Source organism: Coffea arabica, chromosome 2c (genome assembly GCF_036785885.1).
Source record: "Coffea arabica cultivar ET-39 chromosome 2c, Coffea Arabica ET-39 HiFi, whole genome shotgun sequence".
In the NCBI taxonomy this organism is placed as follows: domain Eukaryota; kingdom Viridiplantae; phylum Streptophyta; class Magnoliopsida; order Gentianales; family Rubiaceae; genus Coffea; species Coffea arabica.
The window spans coordinates 21,621,405-21,643,429 of record NC_092312.1 but is presented as its reverse complement, the minus strand read 5'-3'; the positions used below and the strand labels follow the sequence as shown (position 1 = coordinate 21,643,429).

General features: G+C 35.1%; 2 protein-coding genes across 3 annotated transcripts; both read right to left on the bottom strand.

Moving 5' to 3' along the window:
• Nucleotides 1-1,287: 1,287 nt before the first annotated feature.
• Nucleotides 1,288-8,433, bottom strand: LOC113726759 (uncharacterized). The gene is made up of 10 exons (XM_027250630.2): nucleotides 8,066-8,433; nucleotides 7,685-7,790; nucleotides 7,100-7,160; nucleotides 6,672-6,967; nucleotides 6,348-6,487; nucleotides 5,173-5,247; nucleotides 4,391-4,481; nucleotides 3,131-3,334; nucleotides 2,530-2,574; nucleotides 1,288-1,803 (listed from the first exon to the last, which is right to left on the bottom strand). Exons 1-10 carry the CDS (start codon nucleotides 8,288-8,290, stop codon nucleotides 1,718-1,720), a joined length of 1,329 nt encoding a protein of 442 aa, XP_027106431.2. The 5' UTR covers nucleotides 8,291-8,433; the 3' UTR covers nucleotides 1,288-1,717.
• A 704-nt stretch (nucleotides 8,434-9,137) lies between these two features.
• On the bottom strand, nucleotides 9,138-21,674 carry LOC113722645 (protein transport Sec1a-like). 2 transcript variants are annotated; one of them, XM_072075266.1, is made up of 22 exons: nucleotides 21,294-21,674; nucleotides 19,668-19,726; nucleotides 19,129-19,210; nucleotides 18,672-18,750; nucleotides 17,101-17,151; nucleotides 16,883-16,979; nucleotides 16,741-16,773; nucleotides 16,338-16,466; nucleotides 15,567-15,758; nucleotides 15,392-15,475; nucleotides 15,217-15,315; nucleotides 15,066-15,136; nucleotides 13,996-14,092; nucleotides 13,608-13,733; nucleotides 13,380-13,475; nucleotides 11,908-12,018; nucleotides 11,725-11,802; nucleotides 11,181-11,392; nucleotides 10,785-10,872; nucleotides 10,579-10,668; nucleotides 9,657-9,761; nucleotides 9,138-9,534 (listed from the first exon to the last, which is right to left on the bottom strand). In XM_072075266.1, exons 1-21 carry the CDS (start codon nucleotides 21,364-21,366, stop codon nucleotides 9,708-9,710), a joined length of 2,001 nt encoding a protein of 666 aa, XP_071931367.1. In that variant the 5' UTR covers nucleotides 21,367-21,674; the 3' UTR covers nucleotides 9,138-9,534; nucleotides 9,657-9,707. The 2 variants fall into 2 exon arrangements, with proteins under 2 accessions (XP_071931367.1, XP_071931368.1); XM_072075267.1 differs by lacking the exons at nucleotides 17,101-17,151; nucleotides 18,672-18,750; nucleotides 19,129-19,210; nucleotides 19,668-19,726; nucleotides 21,294-21,674 and having other exon boundaries at nucleotides 16,897-16,963.
• Between the last annotated feature and the right edge of the window lie 351 nt (nucleotides 21,675-22,025).

Sequence of the window (22,025 nt, the reverse complement as noted above, 5' to 3'; positions counted from 1 at the left end):
ACCGTAAACTCTTTTTTTTTTTTAAAGCTTAAAAAATTTGTAATCTTTGACCATCGAAAATGCGTAAGTACATTGAGTATCCAATTAGATATCAAATCGGACTTGAGGAGTACAAAAAATTTAGGTCAAAAATTCCAATGGTCACTGCTAGTATACGTTTGGTCACTCAGTTAATTTTTATTTAATGTGGACACTCAACTTGTATACTTTTGCCCACTCAAATAACTTAAATTGGTAAACTAACATTTGGATTTAATAGATTTTTGAAAAACTGTATTTGTTTTTCACATCTACAATAATAAACTCTAAAAACAACTTAAAAAACAATCCAAAAAAATACAAAACAACTCAAATTCTTTAAAAAAGTAAAAAAAAATTCCTCTTTCTTCTTTCACACACTACCCACCACCATCATCTATCACTCACCACTACCACCGTCACCAACTCCACACCCATGACTCTCCCTCCTCTTCTCTCCTTCTTCTTAGTCTTTCCTCCTCCTTCCTTCCTTCTCCCTTCCCTTTCCCTGCCCCTGCTCCCCTCCATTGATTGCGACCTTGTTGGTCGTGACTAGATGACTTTTTTGATCGTGGTCAGATCTGGTTGCGATCTTCTTGGTCGTGGCTAGAGTGGTGGTTGGAGTCGCTACGACCACCTGCAAGTGGGAAAGGGGTTTGGGGGCGAGGGGAAAGGAGGGGATTGGGGAGGAAAGAGAGGAAAGAGGGAGGAGGAGGGAGGGAATAGTGTAAAATTTTTAAAAAAAAATCCAAAAAAGTGATAAATTATAAAAATATCTCAAAATATATTTTAAAAATCCCTAAAAAAAAAATTCTAAAATTACCTCCAAAAACATCTGTAATAAAAGTTTTTTTTATATATATATAGTTACAGTAAAATTTTTGAAGAACACTATTGAAAATAGCTAATTCAAACTGAGCCATGATATTCCGCTAATGCGAATAAAATGAGTTCCACCATTTGCCCAACAATTTATAATTGTATTTGTATCCACCATCCACTTAGTTCAAAGTCTTCCCACTAAATTTACTTTGGCTCGTCAGTCTTCAATTCTGACAATCTAGTCTCTTCTGTCCTGTACTTCTCTCTACACCTTTTAACAGCTGAAATTTGCAGCCTTTGACTATGGTTAATTAGAATAAAGGGGAATATCACTAAAAAAAAGCAAGGAAGATTAAATTTTGAATTAATGAAAATTTGAAGGTAAAACATTGCACCTAGACTCGTAGTAATAAGACGTACCATCAAAGCACAATTATCAGGCTCACATGATTAAACTGGCATCGCATTTAATATTCTAATTATTGCTAGAATTCAAAATTTTCATCACACACACACACAAACTCTCTCTCTCTCTCTCTCTCTCTCGCTACATCAGATGATAAATTAACAATACATCAACTTAACAGGAAATGAACTATGAAAACTTTCCAGTTGTATTGTAAAATTTCTACGGCAAAGAAAGTCGATGGTGAGAATCTCTGTGAGAAGGAAGCGCTACAAGAAGTTAAAGTCCTCTTTAAACCTCAGCAATGAACTCAAATTCCGCATCACCTATGGTTTTCCGGGTAAACTTGTAATTTCCAAGGCAAGCCTGTAGCAGCATTCGGTCCAAATAGAAGAGAGGCAACATCTCAAAAATTGCCATCTGAAGCACTTCCATGGACCCCGTCTATCAGCAGAACACCTGCAGAATTTCTCATGATGGATGAAGCATTGGAGCCACCCACAACTTCACTTTTTTGTCAATGCTGGCTGTGGCCAAAACGGACAATTTCTTATCTCCTGTTTTAAACCAGAGACGAGAAAAAAATTAAAGACATGAGAATCAACATAATGTGCAGACCAAAGGAAAAGAGACAGAACAAGCAGTTTCATGCCCTTGTTTCTTTCAGTTTTTTCTTGGCTGACACCTCTATGAACTTGATGGATGTAGAAGTCACTAGAGGTGTAAAAACCAATTTTGAGGCTTCAGGAAAAGAGATCCCATCACATGTGGAGCTACATTTTTGTTGCTGCTCCTAAAATTGCAGCAAAAGAAAAGGTGGGACTGGAAGTGAGAGAGGGCTGATGAGAAACAGCACAAATATGCAGCTCCGCATGTCTTGGGATGCTGGTGACAAACAAGAAGCGCATGAATATACTCTATGCTGTTCTTGGCACTCAATGCAGTGGCAAGGCGTCTTTGCACGCTTAAGATAAAACATCATAGAAGTCCGTTTTACAACAAGAATATGTGGTGTAAGTCCCAACTTTAGACAAGTTGGATTCCAGCAGCTGTACAAACTGAGATCCAACCAATAACGATTTCAAAGCTAATCAGACAAGAAACTTGGGATGTGAAATTAGCTGTAAAGAGAAGAAATTACTAGTGTAATCAGTCAACTAAATGCTTTATACACAAGTTCTTAAAACCTGTCCCAAGTTTTAGGAGGACAAAAAAGAAAACAAGAAAAAAAGCAATAAAATATGTAACAGATAAGAAACATTCATAACCAGAGAGAAACTTACCACTTTGAATGGGGGTAGGGGACCATGCCATGTCCGTGATATCACCTGCATGATAAATGATACAGTTGATTTTGGAACATAAGAGCTCAAAATTAAAAACCTACAACTTCAGCACATTAATAGGACACTTTTCACATGATAATTGCCAAGAATGCCCTTATAGCCTCTTCTTGTAGCCAACTAGCCAAGAATGACAACCACATTTCCCAATTTTTGCCATGCTATAAACCTTGAGTCACTAATCAAAGTGACAAGACAATCGACAGCATTTGCAAACTAAAATAGAATAAAACGTAGGTCTAAAAGGCAATAGGAGGGAGTAGCCGACATATTTTACATGTTTCTTAATGTACTGATGACTAGTGAGTTGAATTATATAGAATCCCAAGTGCTTCATCTATATACAATGCACATGTTCACTGGCTTAGTTTAAATTATCAGAACACCAACATAATTGATTCTGTCAGCTGAAAAAGACGAAAAGAAAAATTTAAAAAAATGACAAGGTCGCAGATGGTTAAACTTACATAAAAAAAAAGCTAAAATTTATTTTGCCAAGTAGAATCTAGAATCAGAGGGACGTGCCAATAGTTTTGCTTACCATCATGAGCTCTCTCAGCTGTTTCCAAAACTTGCCCAGACTCAGCAGATAACCACTGCAATGTTGAACCATGAATGGCAGCTAATATCTTCCCATCAGGAGAGAGACACAGACGGTCATAGTGTAAAGTTGTGCCGTTTGCATCATGAAGTGGAATGGGAAACACCTTCAAAGTTTTTGGGTCCTCATCCAGATGATATCGAACTTCAAATGAGCAGACAAACTAGATCAGTTCAACTCATCTAACTGATCTCAATAGAAAGGCCAAAAAAAAAAAAGAAAAAAAATGATTGACCACAATATGGATTGCTATTGGATGCCTGACATTCAACAAAAGAAAGAATAACGTTAGACAAAAGAATTTCAACAATTCCTACACTGCTAAAAGTTCTGTAATTTTACTAGATCCGAGTTAACCACCAGTACATAATTTCATTTTTTAAATTTTTAGTTGCTATATATATGATTCAATACATGATTAATTAGGTGCACTGACTCCATAAGTAGATGCAAATTAAATTTTCCAAAGAAAAGGAAGCATTTGCAGATGCTTCCTTTTGATAACGCTATTATCAATCACCAGGAACTGAAGTTAGTAATCTTCAGCTGCCCATTTCACAGCTCTAGTTTATAATACAAGCACGTGTGTGAATGCAATCCCAAATCAAAATGACTCACAAACATACCAAGTGATGCCACCTAGATGGGGAAAAGAAAACTAAGATGAATAAAAGATAAAAGGCATATGGAGGCACATTCAGCACATTTAACTGGTAATATCGCCATTAAAATTCAAAACATGTGTTTCTGGTTTCTCAGTTGTATCTGATCCATAGACAGGAAAAACTGTACACCACATTTGTTTCTGTGTTTATTCTGTTTCTTTCTTGTTTTCAGTGTCAACCCATGATTTTTTGGGAATGATAGAAAGCATGCCAGTAATCAAACAGCAAGAATTGATACACATTTTCCCCATTATTTAATCTTCTGCTACAAGACTGGATATATCCTGTCCCAGAAATTCTGGTGAAATGACACACCAGACTATCAGAGCATTCTCCTTGAAAATATCACCCATATCAAGCTATAGCTCTTCAGAACAAGCAGTGGTCTTTCCTTACAATTTTTTTGTTGTATGAGTAGAAGATCTATTCAACCACAGTGTGTCACTATGCTACCATCCCACAAAGGACAATGTGCCAAAATTAACTATCCTACTTGCAAAACAGATAAATTTCAAATTAATCAAGCTTAACATACCATTGATGTTCCAGACTCTAATTGAACCATCCTTGGATGCGGTAATGACTTGTTCTGAATTTGGGGCAAAGCACAGCCATGTAACTGCACTCTGTAAACCATCCACATGGAAAGTTAAAGAATGAGAAGCAAAGATAAGATGACAAAGTCTGTATTACAGTTGCTGATACAATCAAGACGAACTACCATACTAACAAAGCTGCTCTACAGTTATTCATATAGAAACGGCAGGACATTGTTTAGCATCTAATCTAGTACAGAAATTTCAACTGCTCCTTCAAAGAAGATCCTAGTCAAGCTGTAATTTCTTTTCTTTTTTACCTTTGGTTTTTCATTGGATGCATTCATAATTAAATAGAAAATAGAAAAGTATATCCATCTACAACCAGGCATAGTTCCCAGACAAAATAACACAAAGAATCTCATATTCTTGGAACAGGAAAAAGATTTGACAATGCATTCTTATCTGTCTTAGACAATGCAGTTCCATTTCTAAATTTCTTACTCCATTCAAATGTAACTCATGGTTCTAAAAATGTTATTCTCCACATCTTAACATCCACCCCAAAAAAGAAAGGAAAACCAAAAACCATATGCAGATATAAGCACAAAGAGACACAGTGAAAATGTGAAATTCCTAAATGCAACCATTTGATGCTTCAGAAATTTTAACCATGTCAAACTATCCATGCAGTTTCGACAGGTAAAAATGTGATGAAGTGGCCAACGGGCAAACAAACAACAAAAGCTCTAAAACACAGCCTTTAACAAAAAAATATGACCTTATGCCCCTTGAGCTGCATAACCTTTGAAACTTCCTTCACTGATCCGTCTTTGGTGTACACAATCTCCCAAACCTGTCACAGTGGAAGGACTCCTGTGAGTCTACAATTATGAAGTAGAGGGTAGGAGAAAATACCTCAAAGAGAAAGAGAAGGATTAGAAAATTAGCACCATATCATTCAGATGCAATTACAGAATCACTAAAAAAATGTACAAGGGCTCAAGAAAGCACTGTTCCCATTTAATGTGAGCTCCATGCCACTGTCCAACACAGACTGAACACAAACAAAACAAAAAGCCCTAAAAGAAAAAAAAAACTTCATGCACTCATTAGGAATTTCTCCAATCAAAATGGCTCTTTTCTGGTAAAAAATTGCTCATCTGGCAGACAATTAAACTACGATATTTCAAAGCCTCCAGCTACCCATACGTTTTTATTCATATTGCTGAGTCTTACAAATATAAGTACTGAAATGCGTCACAGCAGCAGAATGGAATGATTCTGGCCAAGAAGATGTATTTCACCCATACGTTTCAAAGCCTCCAGCTACCCATACGTTTTTAATTTTGTCATTCACTCAACTTCAAACTTCTAGAATTGGTCCAGATTGTCTCCTAGGAACTCAGAACAGGTTCTTTATTTGAGATAGAAAGTGAAAAGATTTATGTGATCCCTAAGTTCCATAGCCTTGAAAATTGCCAAGTCCCTGAATTTACAAATCTGCTCAATCTTATTTGCTTAATATTCAGCGACAAAATATATATTCCCAAAAGTAAATGACAGGTATGTATGTTGAATACTATCATTTTGTAGAGAACATCTGAAATCTTTCTTCTTTTCTCTCATACCAGAACCAGAACTTCATAGGCATGCATTTCCTAATGAAATTTTCAACTATATTCAGCACCTTTAAATACAATGATGACACCCTATCCTTACCATAAATCCACTTATTCAACTTAACAACTCTTGCAGTTATGCCAATGCCCCATGGTAAGCTACTAATGCAACATCAAAACATGCAATGAAGTAGGCAACTAAATGGTACCTCCATGGCACCAACTCCAACACTTATCAACCCAGAGTAGAAAAGATCAACTTTGCGAAACACAGGGACAGAGCCTGAAGGCACTACATTGCAATCCAATGAATGGAAATGTTCGAGAATATCACCTTCACATCAGCAGTAAAAGCTGCAGCAGCTATGAATCTCCCATTGGGGGATACAGTTGCCATGGTGTTTTTTAGCTGATTCGTGTCAACATGACCCAAGACCTTTCCTGTTTTTCCATGCCAGAGTGTAATGTCTGTGCCTGTAAGATGACAGGATTTTGTAAAAGAAAATGTAAATCTTTCCCAGACTCTTACATTATATCCAAAGGGAAATAAAAATAGCCGTATCCACAAAGAGTAAATGGAAGTCTAGAGGAATTCGCAAATTACTTAAACTAAATGAAAGGGTTACTATACTGCCACAGGCCCAGCCAAAAGATTTACCTTCGGAACATGACACGATTACAGTACTGCCATCTGCACCGCCATATGTCGCCTTGGTTCCAACTAGGGTAAGAATGACCCTCTTGTCATGAACCTTCTTGTGCTCCCATTTGATCTCCGGCAGAGGAAGCTTTGTTTGTTGCTTAGACTCACCAGTCGCTTTGGGTTTCTCTTCTCCATACATATGCAGCGAAGAGCCAGACAGCGTATGAGTTGCAACAACTACAGAAGTTGTATCATCAGCATAAGCAACTGCTGTTGGATGAGCTCCGGCAGGCAAGTTAATTCTAAGAAACCTAGATATAATTACAGATGTCAGAGTTTAAAGAAGAAATATGCTATATGTCAAACAATATAGCATTGAAAAATGTTAAGGGCAACTAAAGATTAAGGGCAACCAAAGATTAAGGGCAACTAAAGACTCATACTTGAAGCTTTTGTTGGTAACGTCATCCAGCTTGAAAACCCTCAGAACCCCATCGCCACAAGCTGTATGCACAAAAAAAAAAAGAGCATGATATGACTATCAAACAGTCCAGCTACATGGAACACAGAAAAAATCAGACCAAAAGAAGAAAGGGAAATAGAGAAAAAACCTACACAAAAGCATAAAAAAGATCAATATAATTCAACGCAATGTTAACTATCTCCGCTTGTAAGTCAACTTGTTCGTGTTCTAAAAATGAAATGCCTGTGAGTTGTGCTCGGGAGCCAATTCTAAAGTCCACCTTATGAACTCAACCTATGGATTAAATCTATTTTACTTGAACATAGAAGTCTTCGTGTGTACATTACCAGAAGTGCATTTCAAGTCCAATAGCACAACCTTCCTTTTACTAATCCACCAATCAGTAACACACATGCAACAAATTCAAGCTTAACAAAAAAGTAATAAAACAGCTTCATTGAATCTAATGCAGAAATAATTCCACTAGCGGCCATCAAAATCATCAAAGTTGCACAAAGCATTCATATAACTTCAAAATAAAATGAAAGGATATTAATTGAATTACCAGTCGCCAAATTACGTCCATCCGTAGAAAAACACAGCCCCGTGACTGCATCACCGTGACCTTTCAGCGTGTTCAAATCCAGCGGATGATGCCGCTTATTCGCCTCCTACATTTTTTTTTTCACGATGAAATCCACCATATAATACAATTAAATAAGTTCAGAATCTTCTATTAATCAATTGCACAACAATTTTTTAAAAAAAACTTACAAAACAAAAAATATCTATTCATTGTCCTCATAAAAGTTGTACATAGCTTTAATTAGCGATTATCTTATACATTTTCAGCTATCCAAACTATCGCAATCCCATTTAAAAGATAAAAAATTCAAAATTCAAAATTTGACCAAGTTAAGATAAAGAAAGGATTAATAAACCCTACCTTATCGGCGGCGTGAGAGTGAGAGTGAATTTTGGACTGAGATTTCTTGTTAGTCTTCAACGGCTGCTTTTGGCTTAGATTTTGATTCGCTTGAAGCTTTTCAGGCTTCGCGATCGACTCGACTTCGGATTTTCGTTTCCGGAAATAGCTTCCGAAAATTAGAAATGCGATTAAAGCTCCTACGATCAACGATACTGCTACTGTAACTGGAAGAACCGAATCCATTGCCTTGATATCAATTCGATACCACAATTTATCCTTTTTCGCAAATTTTACAGTTTCGGAATTGCAATAACGATCAAACAGAAGCCTAGACTGATTGCCGAAATCTGTGTAATATTGATCAAAATGGTGGAATGTGAAGACAAGTAAAACAACCACTTATATAATTGGGACCTTTTTTTCTTTTTTCTTTTTTTTTTTTTTTTAAAGATAGGCACCATATGCAGTGCTGGAATTAATCAATGGAGTTTTCTTTATTTCTTTTTCCCCTTTTGGGAGAATTTTTTTTTTGAATGCTGGGAGAATTGATTCCTTTGAGATGATTATGACTTTTTGATAATTGGAGTAACTTTTTTTTTACATCCCCTTGCATAGGTAGGATTATGAAACTCAATAATAGAGGTTAAAGTTAATGGTTTTAGAATTAAGTTTTGAATTTTATTACTTTAAACAATTGATGGATGTTTAATGGACACTTTCATTAAGGAGAGTCTTAGGTATTTGTTTCTTAAAAAAGTGTAGTTAATATTAAAATATTGATATGAATTAAGTGTGTTAATATCTATTAAAAAAAATTCTTTAAACGATTCCCTTCTTTCCCCCTTTTTTTTTCCCCTTGGATATGTTTTTGTCTTCTAATCAGGTTTTACGTGCTCATCGTGTAAGTTTGGAGGGTAATATAAAGAAAATTATCTTGTATCTCATTACTCAGTAAGAATTATATATTTTGTGATTGTCTCAATTATTGAAAAGTAAAAAATCATACATTTTATGAATGTGTTAATTAAAATATAGGAGTAGCATTGCACTATTATCGTCAAAAAAATAACAATAAATTACAAGTGGCTCATACTCCAGAAACAAAAATCGTATTTTGCCAAAACTTAGTCAGCTTAATGTTACAAAATCAGCCAATTGAATACATTTCCTCAAAAGAAAAACTCAACTTGCGGTGAAATTGCCTCCTGCAATATCATACGTGCAGAGTAACCAATTTCAATTGCAACTAATTTTTGAAATCATGCTTGCATCCAACCTGAGAAGTGGCCAACTTTTAATTTCCAAAGTGACAAACTACTATTGACTCCATTGCCTGTACAAGATTTGATTCCAATAGCAAACCTCAAAATGGTTTTCTTCTCCAGCTAACTCTGGGTTTTCACCCATGATTCCATTTAGACATGGTCAAATAGGAATGAGTAACCTTGCTTAGATTCACTTCCACTTTTCCATATATGGGTTGCATCCTGCACCATAAACAAATGCAAATATGTTTCTTACCAAACAAAGAAAAAAAAAAAAGAAGGCAACTGGAATATATTGACAACCAGCAACAGTAAAGGATTTTGCAGGTATAAATAAGACAAACCTGCTGGAGTTAGACAACTTCATAGCGTACAACATGCTGAGGGCCATTGGGCTAAATTCTAATGCTATCAATTGACAGCTCTGTCTCCGAGAGCAACTTAAGCTTCTGGAAAACAAAAAGCAAAGAAAAACGCATGGAATGATGAATAACTTAAAATAATAACAGCAGTTAGGATTACAGATTATTTATCTTAACTTCCTTTAGCGATCAAACAAGAAGTTACATGCAAAATAAGACTAAAAACTTCTCAAGGAATTGCAACAACCAACCTCAGCTTTACTATTTGAATTAGCTGTTTTTGGGGTGTTTTTGAAAAATTTTATTATAATAGTGTATATGAAAAACTTTTACTATATATATATTTTCGAAATATTTGATATATTGTATGAATGGGATATTTTTTAAATTATTTTTATTTGTGTATTATTGTAGCATTATATTTAAAAAACTGGCTTTTGAAAAAATGATCAATCCAAACAGTGTGGTTCAATTCTTCCATGTCGAAAACACTTTTTCTACATGTGTTTACGGATTTATTCTAACACACACACACACACACACACACACACATATATATATATATATATATTTCTAAACTCACTAATTCAATGACCAAGGTTACTAATAGTTCTTGCAATTTGATAGTAAGATTAGTCACTGGAAGTTTCATATTCCAGGTGAATCAAAAAACTGTCGTAAGACTATTAAACGTTAATTTATAACAATTTTGCTTTTCCTATCCATGATTGTTCTATGTATCCATATGAATCAAATGAAAATCATAGACGTCAACCAAGCAAATTAAAATGCTCTTGAACATTGAGATGCTTCAAATTACCAGTTAATGTAGGGCATTATACGGGAGCGAAAGACGGATTGACAGAAAAAGATTAATTACAAGGATTCAGCAATAAAAGCATACCGTCAGGTACACTGGTGGGTCATCAATACTAGTTGCACCAAGAACAACTTCCCTCCTCAATTTTGATGTAAGTTTGTGACAAACCCTAAGCTGCAAAAAAGGTTACAAAATTTAGAAAAAAAGTATGTCTTTGTTTTGTACAATGATGATATTGTAAAACAAATTGAGAGCTTGCTGCTGAAAGAGAAGAGCTTGAAGATTTGTACTTCCGATCGAGTTGCTCCACCAATTATGAACACAAATATCCGCTGTCCCATTTTCTTGAAATCCAATGCATTTCTCAGTGAGGAATCACTAAAAATACAGATAAAAGGCATCAGAAAACTTGGGATATCAGAAAAGGTTGAGTAATAGAGATAGGAATCACAGCATTTAAACCATATATAAAAGTTCTCTCTGATGACCATGAAGACTAAATTTGTTGTTCTTACATCTTGGTTTCAGTAAACGAATTGCACCCTAGAACTGAAAAGGCATTGTGCATTACCACATGCAAATGTTACTGACATATCTAAAACATATCATCTCTTCCTAGTAGGGCAAGTGGAGTCTAAAACTGCAAAGTTATAAGCATAACTATGAGATGAGAGACAAGAGAGTACCTTGAATATCCGTCATCAGAAAGGCGAGGTCGTGCCCATGTTGCAGTACGCCTTGATCTCATTGAGTGCGGGCCGGATGATTGACCAGTCCTTGTCGATCTACCATGTGAGGAACCATTTCCCTGATCGCTAGTTTGACTTGGACTTGGTTCATTCATGCATTGATATTCATCCTTTGGCAATTCACCTTTACTCAACTTTTCAAGCAACTCCTAGAAAATGAATCTCATTTCAATTTGTCGCTTTAGCGTACAACTTTCTATGTTTCAGTAACTAAAGAAAGTGATTTAATAACTTGTCTGAACTTATTAATCAAGAGAACTTGTCTTAGATAACGTGATTTTCCCCTAAATCAGAATATAGATTCTAAGCTGAGTAATTGTGATATTAACATAAATAAATGAAGGTGAACGTAGTCTTTCCTTCCTGCCAAAGTTTGAAAGCATTATCACTCTCATGATTGTCAAAATACACACACATGTATATGTGTGTGCGTGAAACAGTTTGGGCACTGAAAGCAACAAATACAAGAGCTTAGACAAACCTCTAACATGGGATAAAACCGGAATAGTTGCCACGTTTCTTCCTCTCCAGTTCGATCCTTTCTTGCTGCATGCTTCCTCTAATAGGCAAACAATAGAACTTAGCAACACCAAGTCTTGATTCTCAAAACCGACAGGCTATTTTCGTTTTTTGATTTAAAAAGTAAAAACCCAAACATATGTACCTTTGAATCAAATTTCAGTGAGAAACCCCCAGATGTCTTTCTATTTGCTGATCCTTCAATCAATTTCATGTTTTTAACTGCTTTCATATCTTCAACAGATAGTTTTGCCAGCTGACAAAGAATAGACCACAGAGTAATTCTCATGAAATTTCACTGGACATTATTTGGCTTATCAAAACGTATACAGATCAAGAAGTTAAAAACCAAGAGCAAAAAATGCAAAATCACTGAGCAAGAGTGTCGTGTTACATAAAATTCAAGACCTAAGCAATCTATTTACCAGAAAATAACAAAATAGTACAAGTAGGATTTAAAAACAAGAAAAGATTATTATCATCAAAAGATTCAAAAATTTAAGACAGACAGTAAGAGTACAATGGATGTTCAAAGAAGAAAGGTCACGTGAATTGGCCAGTGTAAGATCCATAAACATAAAAAAGGAGTGTCATCATTTATAAGAGTTGATGGAATTGGGTTTACCAAAAAGCAACGTTCATTTCTTTCAACAATCTTGCATGAAAAACTTCTCATGCTTCAAAAGATCAAAGGTCAAAACCTGTGATGTTGTTAGACAAAGAAAGTGGGTGCTGCTACAATGCCATTGTTCTGTTTGGTGATTTTAACATTAGAAGTACTCAAATGGAGCTTAACAGCTCAGTGCATGCTAATGCTAATTCAAAATGTTTATGTTGATAAGAGAGTATTCAATTATTGAAGAGTGATTGGTCCGGTTATTTGTAGTTTGTCTTGATGTGCGGCGGAGATACAAAAAGAGATAGAAAAATCAGCTACTGACGCAGCAGAATTAAACATGGATACCATTCTTCTTACATTTTTTTGATGACATATCCTCTTTCACAAGTATTAAAGGCTTCCTATTCTTTTAATCCAGAAATTGATAGTACCTATCAAGTAATACATGTTCCACGTTCATATATAGGTAATCCTATACATATTATATGATAGGTTTAAAATTTCTGAATATCTGATGTTATAAGCTTTTTCAAAATTGGCACTTTAACCTACAGCAAGAAGATCTAGACCAACTTGTTTGACTTGCATGAAGTAGATATGTATTGGATCACAAATTCAAATCCACACACAAATCCTTATCCGACTAAATAGATAAAAATAGATTGATATCAGTCAGGAGCAAGACAATCGATATTTCAAATGAGGAAGCAACATGATCTTTCTCCACTACAACTTCTGTTTTCTGCATATATCACTACAAACATATCCTAGACAGGATCATCAAGAAGGTCCCTTGTGGCTTTCCACTATAGATTAGCTTCATCACTATGTCAGTTTGGGTATGCAATTAAATATTGATAATATGTTTATTGTATCTTAATATTCAACTTAAAACAACTTTTATGGCTCTGCTTTATCCATGTCAAATTAGAACAGAGAGAACTGTTAAATATGAAACATTGTAAGCCATTAGGAAAACCTTAAAAGCAATCAGCCACCTGCATAAGCTTTGATGCCTTGTCACCCTCAAACTTTTCAGGATACACAGATGCATATATCATCATCAGGCGCAGCTTATTTTCATTTGATGCATCCTAAACAAAACAAATCAAAGTACAGGTAAATTTTTCTGTCAGTAGGACTTTAATGATGTGTAAAATTAGTAGGAAAACAGAAAAAAATTTTCTAAATTGCTTCGACCTACAAAAATTAAAAAATCTTCAAACCTGCTTTGACCTAAAAAAATTGATGACTTCCTTAGTTCCTGCATCTCCAAAAACTAAGTCCTGCTCCAGTTGGCCAAGTTCCCGAAGCGCCAAATCTCTAATAATTCTGTTAATTTTTCCAGCGATCTGATAAAAACAGATAAATGATTAGACAACATCTTCTTTACGTTGAAAATATTCCATTAAACTATGTTCCAGCAATCTAGGTGATATCTCAAATAATAACCAGTCAACTGATTTCACAAAACACCTTCCAATAATCTTAGATGATAAAAGGAGTGAAATGACTTATCCACCTTGGCCCACTTATTCAATGACCGAAATGCTTTAATGTGCAAACTGCAACCGAATTATCTTAGAATCAAACAACAAAGTAGGAAAAGAAAACCTCAACATGTAGAGTGAGTTTCTCCATTTGTTCATTATATTGTGGTAAAGCTTGAACCATTTTCTGCAAGTCCCTTGTAGATAATTCACTACCATCCCTGCACAGAATTACCAAATAGCATGAAGCAACTATGATCAAGAAGCATGAAAGGTAATTGGGCACACCATTTAGTAGATAAAATTGAACTTTGATGGGATGGTTGTGTGGAAGAACACTTTCTAGATTTGCCAAATAAATAACTAGCAAGTATACACTGGTCCAGTCCCTATTACAGATTTAAAGTTCCACATAGATCATTGTCCAATATCACGTATTGTCAGCATCATTATTTACCAATACAACCATGCTGTAAGCCTTAAAGCTATGGACAACCGAAATTTTGCACCAAATGGGCAACCAATCACAATTACATTCATGAACTAAATCACTTCTCGAAATTTTCAGACGCATGATTTTGATGTTAACTTCTTCGGCTGCTACAAGTGGGAACCTTGCAGGTGCAATAATTTCATCAATTCACAACACGTATGCACAATTATTATTTTCTCTTTCTCTGACTGATAAATTTGTCAAAGACCTGACCACTGTGGTGTGAAAACATGCTAAGTTCTTTGGTCAACAGGCCATTTTGTTAGATTCCTTAGATATGCCATGTAGTCTTGAACTAAAAGTTCATTTACTAAAACCTTATTAAAAATTGAAAGTAAAAATAAGCTTTTGCAAATATATATATATATATACATATATGTGGGCGTGTTTGTGTGGGTGTGAGTGTGTGTTATTTGAATCTACCTTCATGTCTCAAATGATTTGTTGAGTGTGCTTCAATGCTGGGTGTAGTAATCACTAATTTCTTTTATAAGTTACTACTACCAAAGGAATCTAAACAAGCATTAAATCCAACTCAGTGAAGACTTTTTCATTCCCAGGCCACTGATATTAGTACACAGAATAACAAGAACATCATAACAACTCATTCAATACGTCAACAACTGAAATCAAGAACACATCAGAAATGATCGGAGATAATAGTTGTGGAAATGAATAAGACCACATTCTCTAGCACCAACCTCTGTTGTAATTGTGCAGCTTTGTTCTTTGAAACAAAATTTGTCATCTTCTCATGCAACCGTTCACTAGCCTGATAATATCTTAAGTAAGAATAGTCACCATATATGACATAAGCCAATGACCAGCAAAACTATACCACCAGACACGTACATCTGCTATATGAGCATGGCGTAACTCAAGCCAGATAGGATCATGATCCTCCAAAAGAGCTTCCTTTTTCTCAGGTTTGCCACCAGATTTACTAGGAACCTGACATCGGTGATATGTTAATCAGAAAAAAACAGTCCATAGAATAGCATGGATCACCAAAACCAGTAACTGGTACCTCGTACACGTATTTGTTTCCATCCAAGTCAAGTAGATCATGACACATAGAATCATAAGTCCATTCATGAATGACGGGAGCAATCTGAGTAGAAAGAACAATCGCAATTAAATTTAAATGATACAAAAAACTTTCACCACGCTCGAGCAGATAGAATCCCAAAATTGATGAAAACCTGGTCAATAGATCTGTCCAAAATAAGCAGTTCACATGTCTCTGTTTGGGGAAAGTTAGGAATTGAAGCCTTGTAAGTTGTGATAGAGTTCCAAATAGCAGCCGCCAGCTTTGTGGGAAGTAAGTCACGAGGAGATACTACCGTAGATGAATCAAGACCCTTGGAAGCACGATATCGGACAAAAGGGAATTCCTGGAAATAGGAAAAAAGATATAAACTTCTTGCAAGAACTAAATCGTGTAACGGGACAATTTCTGTAGCCCCATTTTTCACAAATGATATCAGCAGTAGGAAAAATAATAGTCAAGGACAAACTCCAATTTTGAATATATTCCAAGTATGCAAATTTCAGCAGGCTTGCACAACATGAAAGGCATCCATGCATCCTATTAGTTTTGGTCCAGGCTCCATCTACAGTACTTATTATGCAGCTTTTGCTCTCGACATCAAAATTTTTTCATCAACCCTTAGTTGCCTAATGCTTTACCAGCTTCGGCACCAATACTTTGATTTTATAGATTCCAAATAGTTATTAAAAGGTGAAATATGCCTCTTCGGAGCATAAAATGATTTCAAACCCAGTGAAAAATTTAGAAATAAGGCTGTCCACAGGAAAAACTACAGTCGAGAAAGGGTTTCTCTAAGAATCTAAGCATTGTGAAACACCAGCAGCTTGTTCATCTTTAGCTAATAGAGTTTGGTTTATCTATACAACATGTAACAAGTACCAGAACAAGTTAGTAATCAGAGATCCAAATACTAACTTGTTACCTTTAACGAAGCAAAAACCGTAGCAATTCGAGTAGCCATAGCATGCAAGCAAACATCAAATCTTCGAGAATTTTCAGCATTTTCACCATAAAGATCTTCAAGCGCTCTTTCATGATCAGTGATGAATCCCTACAAAGAAAGGTTCCATTTTAACTAATTATACAAAGCTTTAAAGCCAGAAATATATGCATTTCTGGTAGTACTCAAAAAGTACTGCAGGCAAATCATCATGCAGAATGTCTGTGAGTGCTGAACAAATATTTGCATAATTTTCTGATCTATCTTCTTTTCAAGAGGCATCCAATATATGCTTTAAAAATGGCATCTTTTTCATGTTTATTTATTTTGCTAGTAGTTAATGCAACATGTAAACATGCATTAGTAAAAGCAATGCCGAAAGTACCTGAGTGTCTATAGGAAAATACTCCAAATTCATCTGATAATATAACAATAAGTACAACGAAAATGAATCAGAAACCTCTAAGAAATTGAAAGCCAAAATAATAAGTAGTTCAAGTTAGATGCACAGGAAAACTGATTGTAACCTCACTCAATGCACCTATACGTGGTAGCACACTAGTATCATTCTTGATACGAGCAAGCAAATCCTTCGATACAGTTGAACTAAAGTATACGTATGCTCTGGAGGAAGAGGGAGAAAGTAAACGAAAAGGATAGGAGGATCAGAAAGATGCGAAGTAACTGAATTCAAGTACATGTAAGAATAGAGAATGGACTCCTAAAGTCAGGTTCTTTCATATACTTTTTGTACAAAGGTTCTCTTCCGGACATGTCAGACAAGAACATGACGACACTGCAAAATTACCAAAAAGTAGACGGTTAGTCCCCTTTGTTCTTGCATTTGAATTGTAAAAAGCCAGATGCAGATACAAATTACCAAAAGAAAAAGAGCATTATAGGAGTCGAACTTGGATTAAGAGATAGAATTAGAAGTAAAAGAAAATAGCTATAGAATTCAAGTAACTTGGTAATTGAGCAGCAATTAATTATGATAATATTTGACTAGTTTTGCTTTACAATGATGGAGAGAAATAACATAAACATTGGGTTTAAACAAATAAACGAACCAGGATCAATTCTTGGAACTCCAAAATTTTCATTTGCAAAGTCTATTGGGAGGTAAAATGCAGCAATAAACATTATTCTTTAGACCTCTTTAGGTTAAAGCTCAAAAGATTGCATAGTAATTGCAATCCTGCTAACTGGGTAAAAAATTTAATCTCCACTTTAGGTTTAGTTTAAATTTAGAAGGAGAAGACAGTAATAAAAACTAGAAAAAAGTTGGATCTAATTTCCCTTAAAAGCTAAGGTTTGACAATATTCTCAAAGTTCCCTGTTCACATGAATTGCAGTCTAACTACTCATCAAGATGAAAAGAATAGAAAAGATTGCACAATATATATATATATATATAGAGAGAGAGAGAGAGGGGGGGGGGAGAGAGGTTTTAAGTAAAAAATTCACTACTCAAGGTATTGTTCCTTAAGTTGAAATTAAAACTTACAGACATGACAGGGGTTACTTGCCTAAGAACTAAAAATAGAAGTTGAATTCATTCTCTTGTCTGAGTGTCAATAGCTGAAAATCTGTATGCTAATTGGAAAGTACATAAGAACCAAACATGCAAAGAAAATTAAACAAAGGAAAACATGGCAAGAATAAATACGCTAAGCGCACAAAGAAATTCAAGTTAAAGGATCTGAAAGCTACACAAGATGATCTCAACATATCAAAGTTCTAAGATGTGAAGCGCAACAAATGTCCATACAGAGTTGGAAAAGAATACACCTCATTTGTTTCTAAGAAAGATATCTAGATGGGAAGTAATAACCTTCTTACTAATGATGAAATTTTAAGGTCATCTCTCATCATAAAACTAATTCAAATGGAAACAGTTCAGGAACGGTTTTTTGCTTCCGTCGTTTTCTGTTTTAAACGTTCTAACTGGTAAGTAAACTGATTCATTTTACCTTTTATGTTTTTCCCTCACTCCATGTTCTCTCATGCTTGAGGCTCATTAGAGATGATACATATACAAAATAGGTCCTTTAGTTGAAAAAATTGCACATAGCAAGTATCCAAATAGACAGGAGCTTTGGTATGAGAAAGTTGAACTTAAGGCACTAACATATGAAACTGTTATTTACTATTTATTTGCCGTAATTACATAAGACATAAACAACATAAACTTTGAATATCAAGAGCAACATCTTTATGTTGCATTGGGCATCCAATGAGTACATGACATGAATTTTCTCTCATGAAAAAACTAAATGAGGTTAATCATAAGCAAGCATGAAAAAGATCTTGTACTTCTCTTTTGTAGGTTGAATGAAATATATGGCATCCATGGATGGCAAAGGTTGTCTTCGTCTAAAAATGTCCTCCACCACTGCCAATATCAGAGATAGAATCGATTACTTCTTAACCAAATAGAAGAAACATATGACAAGAATGCTATAGCGGTGGTCAATGATTTATGAAAATGTGCTGATGTTGACAGTACATATGCAGAGGGGCAAAATGCAAAAGAAGAAACTGCATTATAAACCAGTTATTCAGCACCAAACACTTAAACGCTGACAACAAAATTACAAGCAAAAAGAATTGCAAACATTGTATTTCTACTAGATTTCAAAAAATCGTTGACAAATAATTTTACATTAAGCTTAGACTGCTACACATGTTTGACATTAACATAAATCAGAAAATAAGAATCCATGAAAAGGGCAAGTAGAATGAAACATAAACATTGTGATTATTTGCTCACATGAAACTCCTTGATCAGTAATGTCTGCCATTTTGCATGACATAGACATGACCTTGACTGTAACTTTATCCATGATGAGTACCTGCAGCAGACACAAAATACTTATTTTGACAACACTAAAAATCTAAAGGAAAGGAATAAGAGAAAAAATCTCTATAAGAATATGAAGCACCAGTCTTGGTTGCTTGCAAATGCATTGAATTTGGTTTCACCCACTTTTGCAATAACATAAATTAGCCTATATAAAACTCGATAAATGAGTAGATTTCATGAACATTCTATTCAAAATGCACTTGGCTTTTGTTGGCTATCAGTACTAAGTAGCCTACATATGCTATTTATTGAATAGATTGCATTAAAATACTCCTTAGCAGGTTCCAGACTCCATATCTATGTTACCAAAGATAAAGCTTAAATATTGAGTATCAACAATTGAAAACTTAGAAGTCTAAAATCTTATGGTATCATGTAACCAATCCTTTTCTATTTTATTGACAACAGATTTCTTTGGAACATTGTAAGATATTTGTAAATTTTACCTTCCATGATGACCTTGAATCCTCTGATTTGGATGACCGAAGCATCTCATGCAATAGCCCTACAAGTTAGTAGATTCCAGCAAAGAACCGCAAGATTATTCACCATGCCCAATGTTCGTATGCAAAAATTAAAGAGTAGTAAGATATGTTGATTAGTAGAGATGCATGCTTTATCACAAACAACAGTGAGAGAAAGAGAAAAAAAATAATATGATAAATACATCAATGTAAGAGATAAATATGCAGTAGCATTCCATTTTTCATTTTCTTGGGATAGTGGCATTCCGTGATGTATGACACTTAAAGTTGATGGGACATATTCACTTTCCTAGCACTTCAGCCTCAAAGCAATATCTTTGTTATCAATCAACTTCAGTCATGTAATATAACAAATATGCACAGATTCAAGGCTAAATAAGACTTGGCAAAATCCAAAAAAGTATTTTCCAAGTTTTGAGAGGAAGGAAGGGAGTTAGCTGATTTCATCCACTACAATCCTGAAACCAAGAAAACAAAGTCCTTTGTCAGAGAAATGCACCTGTCCTTCTAAATCCATCACCTAGTTCTTTAAATAAGTCAACTAAGTAATTTCTCCTGCATTAACTGTAGGCACTCAGCAAGTTCACAGAGAACTCAATATTAATTGGCCCCAGGAACAACTACGAACCTTGCAAAACTATAATGTTCTATAACTGCCAAGACCACAGACCAAACACACTCTGCCCTGTGCAGGACAGAGGAGATCCTATAATAGCTGTTTGATTGCAACTGCTGAAACGACTCCTTATCTTTCATTGACATATTGGAGATGGAAATTCTATCTCCCCCTGATAAGAGTGAACCTCAAACATGTAAAATATGTACAGGTAACTTATCATAGTTCAGACCTAGTGCACCTAAAGAACTCCACGCCGCCAGTGTTCTCATCATTGGTTATATTATCATACATCCAACAACCTCTTATATTTTCTCCTTCTCTTTTGTCTCTTTTACCAATTTTGTGGAATGTTCTCTCTACCTTTTAATTTGGCATAAAAATTCTGAAGGAAGAGACAAAGATTACAGGTATAATTTTGAAGAATGCCTAATTGACTCGAAAGTAGTCTCTCCCTAGTTCCGATAAAGCACAAAGTAAAGGGCAAAAAGAACACCTTCCTATTAATTACTCATGTAATAGTCCAGTAAACAATTCAGCTGCATTGTTTCTCCTCCCGTTTCCAAGAGAAACTTAAGTTCATTATATAACTGATTCATGATATTGCCTAATGGTCTCCGTAGAAAAAAGCTGGAAGCTAACAAGAAAGGAATAAACAAAAACTAAAAAAAAGTTGCATTTTTTTGGATTGTCTAGATTATTAAGCACGTAAATATGCACACAACTGTACATGATAACCTATTTCCTTGTCAACATCCAAAAATTCAAAATTTGGAGAGAAATTATCAGACTCTTACAGCACTAGATCAAATCAATTTACTATTTTCAATTAAGTGATCAAATGCATCCACCTGATCAAATCCTGATATGCAAACATTACAACGCTCGGGTATCAGGATACCAAGCATACATTTAACTTCACATAAAAAATCTCATCAAAGAATAGGGAGACAGGAAGGAAGGAGATTTACGGTCGCGGCTGATTTGGCGGAAATTCTTGTAGTCTCCGCCATGAGAAGAGACGTCCGAGTCCGAAAATGACATGCTTTTTACGACTTCGGAAAGAAGAAGAAGAATGAGCCAAAAATAAAAATAAAAAGAAAAACACTCTCAAGCAGCTGTATCAGAAATGCATTGGATTGCAAAACCTAATTTCTCTCTCTATCTCTATCTCTCTGTCTCTGTCTGGATAAATTATAGTTGTTAGAGTGAAAGAAAAGAAGACAGAGAGATATAGAGAGAGAGAGAGAGAGAGAGAGAGGGAAGATGGAAATGGATGAAAATGGAGGTGGCTTTGCGTTTTTGAAGGCGAGAGAGCCTGAAAGGAAGCTGTGATGAGTTCGTTAGGCGTTGTAGTTAGTTAGTGGGGACGCATAAATCACTCCCGCCTTTGGTATCTTTTTCATACTGATTTCTTACCCCATTTCCTTATCTTATTTGTGTTTCTCCCCATAAATCTTCGCTTTTTCGCTCCCAAGCCCTTCCAGTCCGGTGTATGAGAAAAACCAAGTTATGTCCGGGATCCACAGGCTTCCTTAATATAATAACTTGATTTTACCCAAAAAAAAAAAAAAGAAGTAATGAAGTAGTTTAGCAAAAAATGGTGTTGGCTATTCTTTTATTGATCATTTTGGATTTTTTTTTTTGTGTGTTGATTTTTGCTGTATAATTTCATATTTTCTGTTTAGGTTATTGGTTTTAAT

What these genes read in the sequence shown, in the direction of transcription:
- LOC113726759 (XM_027250630.2), bottom strand. Translation starts at nt 8,290, where the DNA reads ATGGATTCGGTTCTTCCAGTTACAGTAGCAGTATCGTTGATCGTAGGA. An exon ending in ACTCTCACGCCGCCGATAAG is followed by an intron (nt 7,791 to 8,065) that starts GTAGGGTTTATT and finishes AAAAAAATGTAG; the next exon opens with GAGGCGAATAAGCGGCATCA. An exon ending in TGCAGCTCAAGGGGCATAAG is followed by an intron (nt 4,482 to 5,172) that starts GTCATATTTTTT and finishes GATGGTTTACAG; the next exon opens with AGTGCAGTTACATGGCTGTG.
- LOC113722645 (XM_072075266.1), bottom strand. Translation starts at nt 21,366, where the DNA reads ATGTCATTTTCGGACTCGGACGTCTCTTCTCATGGCGGAGACTACAAG. An exon ending in CACTGAAATTTGATTCAAAG is followed by an intron (nt 11,803 to 11,907) that starts GTACATATGTTT and finishes TTTGCCTATTAG; the next exon opens with AGGAAGCATGCAGCAAGAAA. An exon ending in TCTGATGACGGATATTCAAG is followed by an intron (nt 10,873 to 11,180) that starts GTACTCTCTTGT and finishes CTGTATTTTTAG; the next exon opens with TGATTCCTCACTGAGAAATG.